At 36.8% G+C, this 19,085-nt stretch overlaps 1 protein-coding gene across 1 annotated transcript in view; it reads left to right on the top strand.

Annotated features, from left to right (window-relative positions):
* The window catches only part of RNGTT (RNA guanylyltransferase and 5'-phosphatase), a 186,833-nt gene that overhangs the window by 88,312 nt on the left and 79,436 nt on the right, over positions 1–19,085 (top strand). The window contains exon 12 of the mRNA XM_071548735.1: positions 3,334–3,402. Coding sequence (XP_071404836.1) covers positions 3,334–3,402 — 69 coding nt within the window. The remainder of the gene's footprint in view (positions 1–3,333; positions 3,403–19,085) is intronic.

Genomic DNA, 19,085 nt, shown 5'->3' with positions numbered 1-19,085 from the left:
CTTGGCTACTTTCCAGCCACTCTGTGCCCAGCCTGTAGCGCTGCAGGAGGTTGTTGTGGCCAAAGTGCAGGACCCGGCACTTGGCCTTACTGAACTTCATCCCATTGGATTCAGCCCATCTCTCAAGTCTATCCAGATCCCTCTGCAGAGCCCTCCTGCCTTCCAGCAGGTTGACACTCCCTCCCAGCTTGGGGTCATCAGCAAATTTGCTGATGATGGACTCAATCCCCTCATCTAAATCATCAATAAAGATGTTAAACAGGACTGGACCCAACACAGACCCCTGGGGAACACCACTGGTGATCATCAAGTCCAACCCTTGGTCCAACTCCAGTCCATTTACCAGATCATGGCACTCAGTGCCATGTCCAATCTCAGTTTAAAAACCTTCAGGGATGGTGAATCCATCACCTCTCTGGGCAGGCCATTCCATAAACTGTAGTATGAGTACATGGCTTATTGCAATGTTCATGGAGAAGCAGGAAATTGCAGGAAGCGAACAAAGGAGGTCACAAGTAGAAATAGACGCCATGAGGTTACAAGGAATTGGATGCCAAAAGAACTGGTTCACATGCATCATTTTCCCATCTTTTATAAGATGTCATTGAGATGCATTGCACTTTATCTGGTCCCTGGCAGTCATCCCAGTGAAGCAGGTGTGCCATTTATCATGGCGCGGAATAAAAAAGGACCATTCTATTCAAGTTAATTAGAAATTTTAACATGTGGAACTTTGAGCAACATTTTTCAAAAGATGAACTATGATATTTGCATTTTAAGTTCATAAACTGAAAAAAACTTGGCTATTTTTTAGTGTCAAAAATACTCACTTGTATGTCAAACATTTTCTGCTCTTTTTCCTCTCATTCCAAACTTTATGCAATATTCAATGTCCATGTATTCTGATGTTCACAGACAACCTCCCAGTAGTTTAATTCTCATGCAAATTTGTATGGGAAGAAGGTTCTTCCCTCACTTGAACTGCAAATTCTTTCTAGTCAAAATTCCTTTCTGCTGTGTTAGTCAAGTACATGTTATTGACCTAATGAAAATGAAAACAGCATAACTGAGAATGAAAGCAGAATAACTGGGAGTTCAAAGAAATGTAGTTATCTGTTGAGGCTTGCTCTGGTTTTGAAATCCATTTGTCTTTGATATCTAATTGACACTTTGGAGGAGCTGTCTTAGTAAGAACAGCGTGGACCTCCAAACTGAGAAGTTGTTCTAATCTGAAGCTGACTGGCAGCTTGATGAGATGGATTCTCTTGCATTTTATAATTCTGGTGAAGGAGTGAATGAAAAGGAGTATCAGAATGTATTTCTGAAATTTTGAATTTTGAATTTTTATTTTTCTCTGCATTTATCAAATTGTAATACTGATTTACTGTTCTTTTCTAAAACTTCTTGTGGACCAGAGTGGAGAGGCCAAACTGTGCACAAAAATGATTTTATGCTTTTCCACACACCCAAATTAAAAGGTTGTTTCTGTGGGAAGGAATGCATAATTCAGTTGTGTAAGCCCCAAAACCAAAGTAATCGTGTCCTCACATTATAGTTCTCTTAATAACTTCAAATAAGCAGAAACAGAGGTGATTTGTTTCTCTTTGCCACTTTGGTTAGTGCCTTTTGCTAAGCTAGCAAGAAATTTATAAAATGTGTAGTCTCAACTAATTTGAAGTGTGTGTTTTATTTTTTAAATGTCGTTATTAATTAATATTATTATTCAGAAAGAGGTATTTTGGTATTTGAATTTAGTGAAATCATTCTTGTGTGTTTTTGTAAGTTTGAAACAAATTCTTATTACAGATTTCTCACTGGCCAGTGAGATTTGGAACTGCATAGTAACCTTGCAAGTGATCCACAGAAACTTAGTTTGGGTAGAAGCTAAAAATAACCCACACTTTTTTAAAGTTATTGGCACTTGTTAAAGTGTTTTTCCAGTACACTCAGTGCTCTGATGAAGCAACACTAACAGTGAATTTATGAAAGAATTTGAGATTATTGTTATTCTGTGTAGACATCTGGTAGCGGATGCATTACACTGTGTGCCTCAGGTGTAAATTTCAAAATAACAACAGGTAAGCTACAAGCAAGGTGAGCTACAACTTCTAAGTATCAAGCAGAGGCTTTCTCTACTGAAAAATAGTGTTTCATTGGGTGATTTCTTACTCAGAATCAAATATTCTTAAAGAATTTTAGCACTTGAGAGTGTTCTTGTAGTGTATTTTTTCAATTAGTTGTACCTAAACGTTGAATAGTGGGAGCTTTATTTGTTGTTGGAACTACAGGCAAAATATGCTAATGACTGGATAAGAAAAATCTATTTTTAATAGCAAAATGATCAGTTCTGTGCAAGCAGTTACAGGTTTTAGTGAAATGTGTTAAATTGTTTGAAATACTTGGTCATCAGGCTTTTGATCCATAGAACATAAACCTGCATTACTTTTAGTTGTACAGCCCACAGTAGGATACAAATACTAATTCTCACTCCTTTCATACTTTTGTACTTTACTGATATCTTTTGAATAATTTAGTCATGATTTGGTCATTGAGTTAAGTTGAACTCTAGAGAGGAAATGGCACAAAATTAGCAGACCAGGCCAAAATGATGCTTTTAAAACTGTGATTTACTGTGTTCTGTATTTACTGTGTTTTATCACTAAATGGTTACTTTATACGTTACAGTTTTTTCAAATATTACTAGAAGCAACTACAATTTTAGGACAGATTCTTTGTCTCTACAGTTAAATATAAGTTGAAATTAATAAAGAGAGATTTTGGCAATTCTAATTTTTGCTGTTACTTGTTGGTTGTAATTCTTCTTGATTATTTGTTTTTCCTTAGGCAAGTCATAATTTATTATGGAAGTATGTCATTAATTCTCATAACTGTTGACTAGCTGGTTTCAAGATTTTAATTAGATGGTTTTTCTTTTGTAAGTGCATCTTGATGGATATATTCACCTCCATATGAAATTTACTGTCTTTGAAAGTTTAAAGAAGAATATTCCAGATCCAAATTAATTAAAAGAATTGCTTTACAGTTGTGTAGTTGTGTTACTGGGTTATGCCCTAGTTAGGGAGTGTGTCAAACATGAATGTTGAATGATGCCCTGAAATGTTTTTGAACTGAACTTGTTTTAACCTTGAGTATGCTTCATAAAATCTGCTACTTTGTTGACGCTGACATTTCCCAAGCTCTGACTTTAAACCATAAATAAGAAGTTTCTCAGCAAACCGTTGCAGTAGTAGCGTATAATATGCTTTGATGTGCAGTCTTCTAAATGGAATATTTCTCTATGGAAAAAAGATTTCTTTTCCTTTTGTTCTACAGCTTCTGGAAGGAAACTTTGCCAGAGAAGTTAGCCATGAAGTGGATGGACTGATATTTCAGCCTACAGGAGTAAGTAGTGTAAAAATGGATTTTTCTCCCTTCATTGTCAGGTGAAATTCTCTCTCTCCCTCTCCATTCATCTTCCCATCTACTACCTAATCTTTGTTTAGTCAGGATTACTTTGTAGTGTTTCTGACTTTTCCAGTTCCTCAAAGTACTTAAATTCAACTGATTGCTATCTGATTTGTGGTGTGTGACATCTTATTAATCCATAGTGGTAGTTTTCAGGAATCACTCATGTTGTTTCAGAGTATGTACTATGATATGCTGCTGAATAAGGAAGAATTTTCTATGGCTACATGAGTTCCATGAATTTTTCAATCATTAATTTGAGCTCTTGTATTATTTTGCTTTCTCAAGGATGTTCACACATTAATATTTCATTAAAATTTGTGACATGTTGCCTTAGATCAATTAAAGCATGATAAATTCCTAGACCATGTCTGCCAGTGTAAAGATGTATCAGTGGGCTTGGTAGAAGTCAGCAGAGGAACTGCAGATAACCAGAAAAAAAAGGTAAATGGTTCTCAAGCTAGAAGAGTGGCTTTAGAGGAAGTCAGTAGCATGGCCTTGTCTATCCTGTTACTGGTCCTGTTTAGTCTGATACAGTGGATACACTGCAGTGTGTATTGTTTATTGGCAGAGATCATGACTGTAACATCATCCATCTTGACTTTCTCCTTAACTTGTAAAACATTGGATGGTTTGGGTTGGAAGGTACTATAAAGGCAATCTAGTTCTGGAGGGCATAGGGACACCTTCTGCTAGACCAGATTGCTCAGAGCCCCATTCAACCTGGCCTTGAACACTTCCAGGGATGGGCATCCACTGCTTCTCTGGGCAACCTGTTCCAGTGCCTCACCACCCTTACAGTAAAAAATTTCTTCCTGATATCTAATTTAAAGCTACTCTCTTTCAATTTAAAGCCATTCCCCCTTGTCCTATCATGACATACCCTTGTCAAAAGTCCCTCTCCATCTTTCTTGTAGACCCCTCTGGGTACTGGAAGGCTACTATAAGGTCTCCCAGGAGCCTTCTGCAGGTTGAACATCCCCATCTCCCTTAGCCTGTCTTCACAGGAGAAGTGCTGCAGCACTGTAATCATCTCAGTAGCCCTCCTCTGGACTCATTCCTCCAGCTTCATGTCTTTCTTTTCTTGGAGCCCCAGACCTGGACACAAGTGGGGGCTCCGAGAGCAGAGTAGAGGGGCAGAATCACCTCCCTCTGGATCTGCTGGCCACACTTCCCAGGATGTGTTTGGCTTTCTGGATTGCAGGCTCACATTGCCAGCTCATGTTGAGCTTTTTGTCCACAAACACTTCTAAGTCTTTCTCCCCAGGGCTAATCTCGATCCATTCTCCACCCAGCCTGTACTTTGCTTGGAATTTGTGTGGCCTTGGTGCAGGATCTTTTACTTGGCTATTTTGAACTTGGATGTTTGCACTGGCCCTTCTCAAGTCTGCCACAGTCTTTCTGGATGGCATCCCTTCCCTTCAGCAGATTGATCAAATCAAATATGGAATTGTTTTTGGTTATTTCAAGTTTGACAGACATATCTACCCTTACAGTTACTTCTGGAAAATATGTGTGTATAGCTTACCAGTTAAAACAGTTTTTCCTGGTCTACTTCTTATATTGTAGATCTTAGCAATTAGGTCACATACTTTTTTATTTTTTTTATTATATAGCTGTTTCAAATTTAAAATAAAACTACTAGAGTGAAGAAAGTTCATATTTTAATAGGAAGTCCTCATGGTGTCTTAGAATATTGTTAAAATCTAAAGCAACTGTAAAGGTTTCTCAGAAACACTTTCCTGAATATTAGCGGTTAAGCGATGCAGAGTTACTACAGCTAAATTTGAAATTACCTTTTCTAGTTGCAATGGACTTACTGAAGAATGTGTCTCTGCTGTTGTTGAAGGAAATCAATATGTGATATGTTTTGTGTTTCTAGAACTTGTGTATTCTGATTTAACACACTGAAAAATTTATAACCTGACTAAAAACTAATTTTCTTTCATAGATGCTTTTAAAGGTTTTTCGTTTTTAATGTGTTTGTTTAGTCAAACTTAATGTTCAGATTTTAATAATTCTTGGTTTATGGAATGTAAGTTTGTTTCATCTGTTATTAAACTGATTTTCCTGGATGAAGTAATGTGCCATTTTCTCAGTGTAACGACTTTTGTAGTTTAAAAACTATAAATAATATATTTAGATCAAAAGATGTTATTGAAGACCTGTTAATTGGGAAATAACTATGGAAAGGAAGAAGCTGATAGGCAGAGCTGATATTGCTTTTTTATTTTATGTAGTACAAAGGGAATAAATTAATAGGCGACAATACAAAGGCAACAGTATAACAGGGCATAAATGACCCCTTGAGAATACTAACTGAAATAATTTTTGTGTTGTGGTTAAATACATGATGTATAACATATTTTCACAGAGAAAACAACGACCCCCTTTCATTGGGGGCATAGAAACCAGTTTGTCTCTAGTGAAGAGAAGAGACCATGGCAAGTCCAGAAGCAAACAGTTCTTAACAACCATTTTTGTTGACATAATTGATCTCATAGGAAAAAACCAGCCAGAAATGATGCTGCCTTTTAGAAGATTGGGGAAATCTAATAACATCTTTTGAGAGCTCCTGAAGTCTCCTGTGTGTTTTGAGAAGAACACAAAAGTAGACAGGGATTGGAGCAAAACACAAAGAAGGAAAATGTGGCAGCAAAGAAGGATGAGTGGAATGTCACCATTTACAAACAGAATTTTTTGGGGAAAAAAATGACCACACTTCACATATTTTTAATAACTGAAGAAGAATGCAGAACATAGCTATTTAACATAAAGAATATTAATTAAGACTATTAATTAGTTGAGTCTGTTTGAAAGCCTTTTCTGTGTTTTCTCTCCCACCCACCCCCATTTACTCAATGTTCTTCTTGATCTGTGCTCTTTGACAACGGTATCTAGACTTGAGTATATGGATTTATTCCCCACTTGCTATGGGCAACACTTGAACTAGGAGTCAACACGAATGAAGGAAAAATATCATGTTGATTTAAAGCTTGGTTAAATTCTGATATGTAATAAAGATAATACCCCAAATGATCTGTGAATATGAATTATGATTTTAGCCTCTAAAAGCTCTGGGTTTTTTCACTTGTCTCTTTGTTTGGCATCAAGTGCCTCTGTATTAGTTCAGTTTTGAAAAACTGGCATGCTTTAATGAAAAGGGATTTGTGAAGAAGTTTTACTAGCAAATCTAGGGTTTCAGTTGGATAGAAGAGCGTTTGTTTTCTTCTGTTAGTCTTCCTATCTAAACTCATATTATGAATAGCAAGATTCTTGTTCTGAAGCAGACATTGTTTTGCACTATGACTGGTGATGGTAGAAACAACATTAAGAAGTAAGGAGATTGTTTTCTGCCTCTGCAGTTTAGTTTATCTTGCAAGGTTATGCTAACTGAGCAGTATTATTCCTTGCTAATAACCAGTTACTCAAGTTCCTTATATTGGTTATTGCCTGGGGTATACAAGTGCTTTAATTTCACAATGACAGTCACATGGCAATGACTGAGGCCTCCCTTTTTCTTCCCCCTTCCTCCCTGGAAAGCCTTTCCAGATTGTGAGAAGAGCATGTTTAGTGGAAGTGATGGAGTATTTTGCCTCGTTTATGATTTAAGAATGCTTTGTAGGTAATTTGATGTGATATATGCTTCTTATGCATCTCCTACCATAATCTAAAAACTCCAAATGTTTTCTTACTATTGTTTCTCTTCCTCTCTTTGTATTCTTTTCCTTTCCTCTTTTCCTTTTCATGCAGCCTCTTTATCCAGCAGCCCATTTCCCACATTCCTTTTTATTTCCTCTTTATATTGCTTCTCTCTAACACTTCTTTTCCCTGAATCGTTTTCTATCCATTAAAGATGCTGCCACTGTTACTCCCATATACCTAAGTCAGCTCCATTCCATCTAATCAGCTTTCTGATCCCTGTACCTGTATCAGTTTGGCAGAGCAGGGACCAAAGCTAAGTGCTAATTAGGAGTGAGACGGACCAGCAGCAAACTTCCCGGACAGGTAACTCACTCTGGGAACATGCCCCAGACAATGAGTGAATTAGTTTGAAGGTAAAACCCAAATGCCTTATTCACAGATTCTGAGTGCTTGTGTAAAGATCGGAAACTTCCAGTCCTTTTTTTTGGAAAGGTTACTTCAAAACAACAAACTTCTTACATTTGTTTTAGATCACTTGCAGTATGCCAGCCTGTGTGTTTTTTAATGAAAATCTCAGAAATTGCCTCTTCTGATGGTAGAATTGACTCTCTGACCTATGCTTACTCATCAGTGAAATTAATGTTGCTGTTTGCCTTGTAAATCATACCTTTACTAGATATCTCAGGCTATTTAATTTTTATGCTGGTAATCTCTTAATAACCATATTTGTTTCTGGCTTAAACTATTTCTTTTTCCCTTGCTCGGTAAAAGTGTGTAGGAATTATTTTCTAACTCTAGCCAACTAAAAGAAAGGTTGCTGGCCATCAGTTAGGAAGGCCTTAGAACAGTTTTTGAATGTATGAAAAGCTTGTATAACAGTTTATTGTATTCTGTTCTGGTTTTGCCTCCTGACCTCTGTGATGATTTTGCTTTGGCTGAATCTGATTTTTGTTTGATACTTCTCCGTGCTTTTTATGAGGAATAAAGTCCAGTTGTGTGGATTTGGGATTTTTACAGGGAAGGATGAAGAGCAGCTGCTAAGCTCTGTTCTTGTAGGATAAATGTTATTTTAAAGAATAGCTGAATAATTTAACACATAACTCTCCATACTGAATACTAATACAAAGCTTAGCCTTTAAAATGAAAGAATAATGTGCAGTTTTTTATAACTGACTAACATTGCATGAGCTGTTAATATATCTTCCTTCCCTTCTCTTGGCAGACTTAGTGGTGATCTGAAATGCTTGGTTGCCTGTTAATTATTTGTGCTCTTCTTCCCATTTTATAATAGGCTGCATTATTTTCTGTCATTGTAAAAGTTCACCCAAAGTCACTGAAGTTAACACTGAATGAAATATCTCCAAAAGATGCCCCCAAATAAAGTATCTCTACTATTTGTTTCATTAAGCAGTGCCAGTTTGTCCTAAATAATTCTATATAGTTGATAAGCCCTTTCTTCCACAATATATGTTTTATCAAATGGTCTGTGAATTTTTAATCCTAGGCCAGGTCAGTTGCTGGCTCATTTCTGAAACTCAGACATCCTGTTTACCAGTGATGGGACATTAATTATTGTTACATATTTCTATTGCAATAGCAAGCAATGGCTTTAGATAGACTCAGATGCAGTCGCAATACTAAAGCTGATATATAAAGGCTTAGAAAGAATCATATAATAACATAGATTTTTGCTTCTAACAAATACATGTTTCTGGATTTAACTTTCTAATTTTGTAGTGATTCATATAAGATTTGGAGGCAATGGAGTAAAACAGAATGGAATGTTGTGTTTCATTTGGAAGGGACCTACAGTGATCGTGTAGTCCAACTGTCTGAACACTTCAGGGCTGACCAAAAGTTAAAGTATGTAGTTTAGGGCATTGTACAAAAACCTCTTAAACACTCACAACTTTGAGGCATTGACCACTTCTCTGGGAAGCCTTTTGAAGGGTCTCACTGCTCTCTCAGTACAGAAATGCTTCTTGATGTCCAGTCTAAACCTCCCCTGACACAGCTTTGAACAATTCCCACATGTCCTATCACTGTGTATACCAGGGAGTACAAACCACCACCTGGATTTGTTTACATAGATGTTAAGATTTTTTTTTGCTCTAGAGTTTGCAGCAGAAGGAGGAGAATCTGGAGAGAAGAATTTTCATCAGTGTCTGTGTTGATCCACAGTACAAAACACTTTCATGTATCTTTTGAATATCTCTTTGCTAAATGTGATTTCTTCTGAATCTGTTACTAGTCAGGGGGTGCTGTTGTCATATCAGTGTGCTCTTTTTGTGCAGTTATAGGTTTTCATTTGACAAATAACTTGCTGTCAATCTCCTGAAATGCCACTGAGCTTTGCAACTCTTTTCTACCTATGAATAGTTGTTATATTCAATTTCCATGGCAATGTTCCTTGCAATTCATCTCTTAAATAGCTAGCCCTATCTCAAATATACCATTCTATCATCTGCTTTATGAGCACACACAAATTCATTAGCAATACAGAGTATTTCTTTGAGAGTTTTTCTGTGACTATACAAGCAAAATTTTTATGAAGTTTCGAGGTTGACTTTGCTGTCTTGAGGTGATTTGTTTTCTGCTATTTTTTTTTTGAAATCAGGAAAATAGAAAGTTAAAAAAGAACCAGCAGAAATACTAACTTAAATACCAGTAAATAAGGTCTAATTAACTTAATTACAGCTCATTTAATTAAATTGTTAGACTCCTAGATAAATATTCCATGATTTTTTGAACATAGTAGATCTAAATGATTTCCACTTACTTTCCATGAACATGAGATAATTCATACCCCACGAAATTTGAACAATTCTTACAGGTACAAACTCCCAATATTCACAGTTGAAAAACAATGGCCAAAAAAAAGTGTCCCCTCAGCCTTTATGAGTCATTTTTAGCTCCTAATATAGTAAGACTGGGGTGCAGCAGTTCTTGTTTAACTTTCTGCTGTTGGTCTTCTGGTACATTTAGATTGAGATGCAAAGTTACTTGCTATTTGCCAAAATTGTTTAACCTGACTTCCCTTTTATGTCTGCCTGAGTAGACAGTCAGTGCCTTGAGTCTGATTACTTAAGGAGAGTGTTAGTTCTAATTGGTATGTTATCTCATTTGTTTGCTAATGGCCTACACTGCCTGACATTCTCTGATTTCTCAGGCAATGAACTGCATTTAGGGGCCCTATTTAAATAGGTTCTTGAGCTTCTGTTGCGCAGTTTAATCATTCTGCCTGCCAGCGGCATTAAGAGAATCTTTCTTACATTATGTGTACTAGTCATCCTCAGGATTGTCAGTTGACATTAATATGGTGGTGTCTGCACATGTCTTGTTTAGGAGAAGAAAAAAAGGGCTTTTCTCTGGATGCTATTGTTGTAAATGTTGGGAAGTTAAAGATGTAGAATTATCATTCATAAAGGCTTTCAAATACAATTTTTGCATTGCTTCTTTGTCTCAAAGCTGGATGTCAGGGAGCTTGATGGGTGCACTTGCTGTTGTGCTTCTAACTATGTCAGATTGCACATACCTTCTAACTAAAATAAATAGATTAATGTTAGGAATATATACTGCAAATGTGATTTCATGTGAGACTACCAATGCAATCATTCAACTTCTGCAAAATGTACCCGCTTTTAAAAGAGTCTCTATTCCACAAACCATATCAACTTATATTATGTCTTGTGCCTTCATTTTTGAAAAAACAAATCTCTTTTATGGCTGCATAGGGAAATTTAGGAGAGGTTCTGCTTTGAATCAGTGAGAACTCTTTACTGAATCATCTGCATGGTTAATGCAGCTCTTGATGCTTAACATAAGCTAATGAAATGGTCATTTGTCTTTATGGCAATGTTTCAACTCATCATGAATTTAAGGTAATCATTCTAGGATTGAGAAGTTGTTAGATCAGGAGTCACCTGGAAACTGGACAATGTAGTGAAAAGTATTTTGTCAACACTCTCTTTTCTTCACATCCCGGAATAGATGTCCATAAACAAGAGTATCTCATATGATTTCTCTATACTCTATATCAAACTGAAAAGATTTAGCAAAATGTCTGGAAGGACTCTGTTGTGATTATTTTCTCCCAGTACTGTCTTCTGTACATGCCAGAACAAGAGAGCCAGTTGATCTCTTTAAGTTTCCATGAAGATCCTTCATGTAATATTCATATTTTTTAATTAGTCAGGAGGATAGTAGTAAAGAAAAATAGGGATATCTGGATAAGGCACAATATTTGCTAGATCTTCATCCTGATCTTTTAGTGTAAGCAGCATTTCAGGAAAATGACATATGTACCTGAGATGTCAGAAAGCAGGGTGGCTTTCAGAGGAGTATCAGAACTTACATTGTGGTGTCTGGATGGTCAAAACAGTTAAAGACAGTCTTTAAAAAGCAGAATAGTTTACTCTACATTGCTCTGTTATTCATAATTTGAAATGTTTACTGGGTCACTTATTAAAATCAGTGAATTTGAAAATGAATGATAAATATAACAAAAGATTAACTGAATTTTGTAGTTTTAAAAATATTTATATTAGGTGGTATTATTAGATAAATCTTTGAAGGTAACTGTCTTTGGTGACAGCATTTCATAGGCACAGTACTGTGTGAAACAGTAGCTCTGCAAGGCTCCAGAAGAGTGTTATGTACTGAAGAAGTACAACAGAACACAGTTGTGATAATCCAATCTCGTTTTGACTGACAGTAACTTTAGTTTCTATTGTGATTGTAGTCCCAATTCCATTCATCAGCTCTCGTAGCCTTTGAGGTTCCCAAAATAGTGACCCAAACCCATTAACTATGCAAGTCTTGAGCTTTATATGAAAGCTATAAATTGCTTTTAAGAAAACTTCATTGTCTTATTCATGTGTGCTGAATAATTTAGATGTGATTGTATCCTGCAGGTTATACTCTATTAAGTACAGTTGAAAGGGCAGGGCTGGACTTCATGCCATAACCGTAGAAGTCAGAGATCAGAAACCTGATGAAAATTTCTTGTGTAATTAGTGCAGATATTGCTAAGGTAGAAGCTCTTTTTCTTTTAAGGCTGCTATTTCTGTTTCTGAAATTAAATTCCCATTTTTTCCATTTTGCTCTAGAAGCTTTTCAGTGAAACAGAGGAAGGTACAACTATGACATGTCTGCTGTTTCATTTCAAAAGGGGATAACTATTAGGAGTCTTAGTTGGAAATATCCCAGATTTCCAAATTGCAGATGTTCTGTACACTTTGAATTGTTCATTAAAGAAACAGTTAGTACACTTGTTACATCCTATCTGAAAGTTTTGACAAGTTTGAGCTGTTTCGCTAGAAATCCCAAGAAATCCTGTATCTGTATATTCATTCAAGCACTGAAATGAAACGTGTTTTATGCAACACAAGATTCTCTAGAGAGAAGTTTTAACTTATGAGAGCAATTAAAATGTATGTCTTTGGGACTTGTCAGACAGTGAATTGATGTTGCCATTGTTAAGGGAAAATATAGCTTGTTCTGCTGGTAATGAGCAAAAGGAACCATTGCAGAATTAAAGTTAATTCTAAATAGTTTTGGAAACTTTCAGCTGTTTAACAAATGTAAGCTGATCACAGCATCCACTGTGATCATAGGATGAGCTCAGAACAGGTCCAAAAAAAAGTTTGCCATGTGATTAACAAAACAAGAATTTCAAGGTTGTTCCTTTTGCCTTTATATATAAAATACAAAGTTCCAGTTTTCCATACAGATCCGTTCTGTAAAATGTCTGATGCATATGATGGTGAGGAAAATGTACGTTTAGTTGGAGAAGAGAATGGCAGAGGTCAGTATCTGCCAGTTTTCAGCCAGCATACTTCTTTGCAGCTGTCTTAGCATCTGCTCAAGTCAAGCAAAGCAAAATCAGATTTGGTTTTCGAGGGTTTTTCCCTCCCCCCTTGGCTCAAAGACCAGTAGACAAAGGAAGTGTTACTGCTTTGTTAGACAAATACACGTGTATATAATGTACTCTATCAGGTATGTTGCATTTCTGAAACCTTCAATGCTGCTTTTTTCAGAGCACTAACATGCTTTTGATGTTTGATTTTTTGAGTAGAATCAGCACTTCTCTCCAAAATACAGAGCGAAGGACTATATCAGTGTATGAAGACTGTAGAAAAATATACCTCTTCCTTCTATTGATTAAGTATAAGAGCACACCTGAAGATTTTCTATGTAATGTTTCAGATAACGGATATTGAAAAGGTTTCTTTTATTTTCAGACGACTTAAGTAATACAGTCATGATGCTTTCTTCACTGTTACAGGATTTAGTTTAGACTTTACATTTTGTTAAAATAGTTGAACCAGTAAAGAACGAGTGCAACTTTTTATAATTTGCATATGAACCAGAACAACCAAGTAAGTTGTTTTTCTGATTGTTTTTTTCACATTTTAAAAGACTTCTGCAAGATAAGCTGTATTTTCTAAGCTTGCAGTAGCTGTTTATGCAAGACCTGGCATTTTGCTTGCAAAAATGTCATGGTTAATGTATTTTTGTACACATTTTGCAGTGCTGACTCTTTTCAGTTTCTGGGTGGGACAGGTAATAGTACCTTGTGCCTTGTATCTAGAAACAGTCAGGGAAGTGAAACCTAGCACTGGTCATCAGATCAGAAAATAGTCTAGCAAGCGTTGTTGTAGAATAAATCAGGTGGGGTTTTTTTTGTCAGTCATGAACTGCATAAAGATAGCTCACAAACAGGACCTAATTTGTCAAATAAATTGCTCATTGAAAATAATTCCCATGGCTCTGATTGCCATGGACTGGGTTGGTCTGTCTCCACGGAGAGCAGCTACAATGCTAGTAGGAGTCTTTGTTCATCTGGTTTTGAGATTTTTGGTTGCTGGGTTCGTTGATAAAAAATTTAAAATTCTGTATAATGGCAGGTGACAAGGGTTGCTTAGGCATAATTATGAATTGTGTCTTTTTATTCTGTAGGATCTGTATGTTTCACATGAGATGCTATTGCACATCTGACAGTTGTTGCATGAAGTCAGAGAGTATAATGGAAACCAGCTCTATTGTAATGATTTTTTATGGTGTCATCAGTCTCTTGGCTTTTTTTCAAAAGACAGAATTACTCAGACTTGCTTTATCACAGTTAATTAGTTCGCCCGTACACTTATGTTTGACTTGGGCTTTGATACTGTATGCTTGTAAACCATTAATGTCTAATAACTCTTCACAGCTACTGGATATATGGAATGTTACGGAAGAAATACTAAATGAAAACTGGATTTAAGCTAATACCTGCCTTGGAGCATGTTAGAAATTACAGTGGTTAGCTACAGTACCACGGATGATGTTACTATGGAGAGAGCTTCTGTTTCCATGACATTTGCTTGCATATTTTGCTAGGCCTTCAAAAGAAGTAGAGTTCTGTCCTATATCAAATTTGGTGGGTGTTATCGCATTACTTCTGAAACTCTGTAGTGTCTCACTGCAAACATATATGAATTAATTTCCTAGGAATATTAATGGTGACTGGCCAGGAAAAAAGCGAAGAGGGAAAAAGTTATTAAAATTTTTATCATGCAGAAGGTGATGTTTCTTTAATAATATTTTTTTTACTAGAACTGATGTTCCAGCTTGATTTTAATTGGGTATATAGTCCTGTTTGGATACATTTTGGTTGCTGAAAAAAGCCTACAGCTATTAAAGAACTAAAGTAGAATTCTGCTGGTTTTCAAAAAAGGTTATGTTTAGCTGCATAGCTAATGGCTTTATACTGAGAGAACTTGCTTGTACTGGAGTGGAATTTTGAATAGCAGTAAAATTGTAAATCAAGTTACGATGTAGCTCGCTGTTTTAAGAATTAGTTATTGGCTTAGGGGTAAATTACAAAATCTATTTTTCTTAGCATGAAAAACGTATTTTTGAGACATGAAAATGTTGGTAGCTATTGATAAAGCAGAGTTTCTTTAGTAACTGTTAGGGCAGTGCCATGGTCACCTGCAGGCAGCTTTTAACTGCACTCCTACATTTCTGACTGTGGTCACATGTGGTTACCATTCTCTTCTGCAAGATTGCACTTGCTTAAATCTGTATTTAAGGTGGGGGCAGTCCCATGGTGTAAAGGAGAGCACTCCGGACTCTGAATCCCAAGGACCTGAGTTCGAGTCTCAGTGGGGACCATCCCCTGGCAGTTCAATGCCTCCCTGCCATCCCATCCCATCAGACTTCGGATGCTCAGCAGGGTCAGCCCCGGTTAGTACCGGGTGCTGTGACAGTCCCGAGGACTTCCCTGTCACTGTCCAAGCTCGCTCGGCTGTGGCGGATGGACCTCAGGACTTAAACGGTGGGGCCAGTTCTGCGCACACTGTGCCTCACCTAAAAAATCCACTGTGCAGGCTGGAAGGGCACACCCACGTGGGGAGAGCTCTTCCCAAATCTGCGTTCGCCAAGTCTGGCCATACAAATGCAGATGGGTATGATGCCCAGGTGCTGCAATAGAAGGAGTTAGGGAAAAAAATGTTGTCGAGCACCACTGTGTGACCTATTCTGTCCTGTACAAAGGGAGCTGGGGAGGAGGGATCCAGTGAATTAAACACCACTCAATATTCTTATGCCACTCCTAAGACAAAATTGGTTTCCTTCTCTTCCTAATGAACAGCTGACTGTTATTCCCTTTGTAAACCACTCTTCTGCTCTAATTAGGTTTTAGTATCCTAGAGTGGTTTTGGTTTTTTAAAGGTCTTTCTTTTTTATCCCCAGTTGTGAGTGGGAATCTGAAACTTTTGATCCTTTGTGGTACCTTCTTGGAGCATTTTATTTATTCTGTAATATGTCTGTTTGCACCAGTTAAAAACAGTTGTCAGGATCTGAGCTGATACCCCTTTTGAAACTCAGGGCTTTCAGTGCTTTTCCCTGAAATTTCACATATTCTGAAAGGACAAATTCACGTGTATAGCTGAAGGGGAAAATATTCTCAGAAGCCTAATAACCTAAGTATTGTCTATTTAATGCAGCTAAAACTTTGGTCCACCTTTTTTAGTATTTTGGTAAATGAGGAATGGTGTGTTATCTAATATCTTCCTTCAACTTCCACTACAATAGTTGTTACACCTTTATTTTAGCCAAGATGTCTTTGGTTTCTGCTTGAACTGAATTTCTATGTCTTTCTCCCAAAACCAGTACCACTGACTCCCCACCTGCTAACTCTTAAGATTCATGTTATTTGCCCTGATTTTAGAATTATTTAATTTCAACAAATTGTAGCTTATTGAATTATTTTGGTTTATAAAAGTCACGTTCTCCTTCTGCTGAGGATACAACAGAAAAGGTTTTTAAAAGATGGGTCATAAAATGAGCACAGTACTTAAACTGTTCTTGGTGTCAAGAGAGGAGGTGTAGCTCTCTGACTTTTTGGAGTACCTCCTTATTTCATGACTGGTGGACTTGTTGACTTTGCTGCCATGTCTGTATGTCTCCCCTCACTCTGCTATAAGAAAGTTTTTGAAGGGTTCTATTGAAGTTGTTTCACAAGTAGGACGGAGCATGACAGTAATCTAGTTTATTAGCTCAGAGTTCATACCAGCATGCCATCATCCCAGCGTTTTCTTAATACTTACATCGAAATTATAAACTCACCTTATCTTGGAGCTGGGTAGAGATTTGTAAAGTATCTTCTGAACATCATCACGGATTCTTGCTTGAATGATGTTACTTTTTTCCTTATGTGATTCGCAGTTGTGACAGAGATAAAAACCTTTATGTTCTAGGGTTAAAGAATGGACTGTTATCTTTTTGTGACATTGGCAAAAAGGATACATAGGAAACTAAGTAAGTTGTAAAACCTTTCAAAGGGATATCAGATTTGAAAAAAAAATCTCCTGAATTGGCTTAGTTTTGTCTGCTTTCTTCTTCCAGAATTTTCCAGTGATTGCACATCAGGCATTTCAATTCACTTGATGGATGCTGGTGAATTTACCCCATGAGTTGCAGTTCTCTTTCTTAAGAAGTATAACTCTGGGTTTTTTGATACATTTTATATTTGTTTATGGAAAAACTGTGCTTAACCACTGTTCCTGCCTGTTACAATGTTAAACTGTTACATAGCAGCTAAACTTGGTGACATTTGTTTTTGCGAAGGTAATTGTCTCTTACCCCCTCCCCTAATTCTTTGGCCCTTCAGCTGCTTTCCTGCACAAAGCATAGCTACATTAACATTTCAACACTTGGTATAATTAAAGAAGAAACATTTAAGAAAAGGGAAAGGAGAAGAAAGTCTGTCTGTAACCCTTTCACCAGTAACAGAATGAAAACTCTCTGCCAGCAGCAGAGAAGGTGGAAGAGGTTCTTCATGGGTTGCTCAATCCCAGTATTCAAACCAGAGACCTTGTGGTGCATGTCTGATTGGCATTTGTGGGGTCATGCTCTGTAGAAGGGATAAAAATTGTGATTAGGCAGAAGCTATTGTTTGGTTGTGTTTTCAAATTGGTTACAAGGCAATATTATCAGCCAAAATCAGAACCACTGGTGTAAATGGGAGAATGTCCTTTCTAAGGATAACAACTAGTTTCACAGTAACAGGAGTTTTTTGAGTACTGTTTTTAAAATGAAACCTACATTTCTTTTCCCTTTACTTACAGTGCTCAGCAAATAGCTACCCTGTTCAACTTAATCGATTCTTACCCAGAGCCACTGACTTGCTTGTTCCTAAGTCAGAACTACAACGATTAATTTCTCACAAAGTGTGGGTAGGATCCTTTCATTTTCTCCTTAGGAATGCTATTTTTTTTCTTCTTAGAGGACAATATTTCCCTGCTCATTATCCAAATTATCCTCTAGAAAATGCAGTTTTAAGTTGTCTTAGTCATGTAGCAGACTTGAAAGAGAAAATACGTACTGATTTTTTCAATATACATTTTTTCCCACTTTGCTTTTCATCTCCAAGCACATCAGCTTGCTACTTGCCAAATAAAAACACTGAAAAGCACATGATGAGTTCTACTGGTTGGACTTACTCCATGTTGTATGAATGTTTTCTTGTGAAACTAAGGATATAAAATATGTGATTTCCGATTTTAATGTCCACAGCTAATAATGAATTTAATATGATTAAAACTCATCATTTTATAATTTATATATTAGAATATATGGTTGAAAAGGCTAATTTCTGTTGTGTCTTACAAAATGCCACAGGATTCAGCATTCCAAGCAAGACCCATGAATATTTAATTCAAGGAGATTTGTAGCCCTGTAAAATGGAATAAGCTGGCCGTTAATGACAATTTTGTGTAACATACATTTGGCAACATGTAGAAAAAAGCCCTGCTGGCAATTCTCTGAATCATCTTTCATGCATATCTGTTCAGCTCTGGGGGCTTTTTAGCTCTGGAATTATAAAGAGAAATTAGTCTGTATCTGAGACCAGCATGCTGCAATTTCTTGCTTAGTACTTGTACATTTCTTCTTACATTCACATTAGCTTAAAGCTCTGGCCTTCTGATTGCCTTTTGATGTAAAGCTTCATTCTTTTTTTTAAGATTGGCATTTATCAAGAAGCATTTTGGAATATATTTTTGCATCTTCTTTCTTAGGGTTGGTAGTTTCCATTAATCTTCCTGGACTCTGAGGTGGTTTGCTGCAATGTTACTCCTCGTATACTGATTATTATCATAGCTTACAAAAAATGTCAACAAAACCAATGTTATGATTAAGCCTTAAATTTGCAGGTTGTAGCTTCTGCAAATACTGATAAATTACCCAACTTCCAAATTGAGTTATTGTAGTGAGTCAGCCAAGAGAACTGCTGCTCAGTTCGGGAGATTCTTTTGTTACACCAGGGATGCTTCTGCTGTCAGACTTCAAGCACTGAATGCTTCCTGCTGCTCCAACCCAACTTTTGGGGGATTTCTAGGAGCCTTTGGTCACAAACTAACTACCCCCAAAGGAATAAGTTCTCTGAGAGACTGACTTCCTTCTCTCTCTGGTCTAAATTCAAAGTGATA

Source organism: Pithys albifrons, chromosome 2 (assembly GCF_047495875.1).
Source record: "Pithys albifrons albifrons isolate INPA30051 chromosome 2, PitAlb_v1, whole genome shotgun sequence".
Classification (NCBI taxonomy): Eukaryota; Metazoa; Chordata; class Aves; order Passeriformes; family Thamnophilidae; genus Pithys; species Pithys albifrons.
This window is presented reverse-complemented; position numbering and strand designations above follow the sequence as displayed.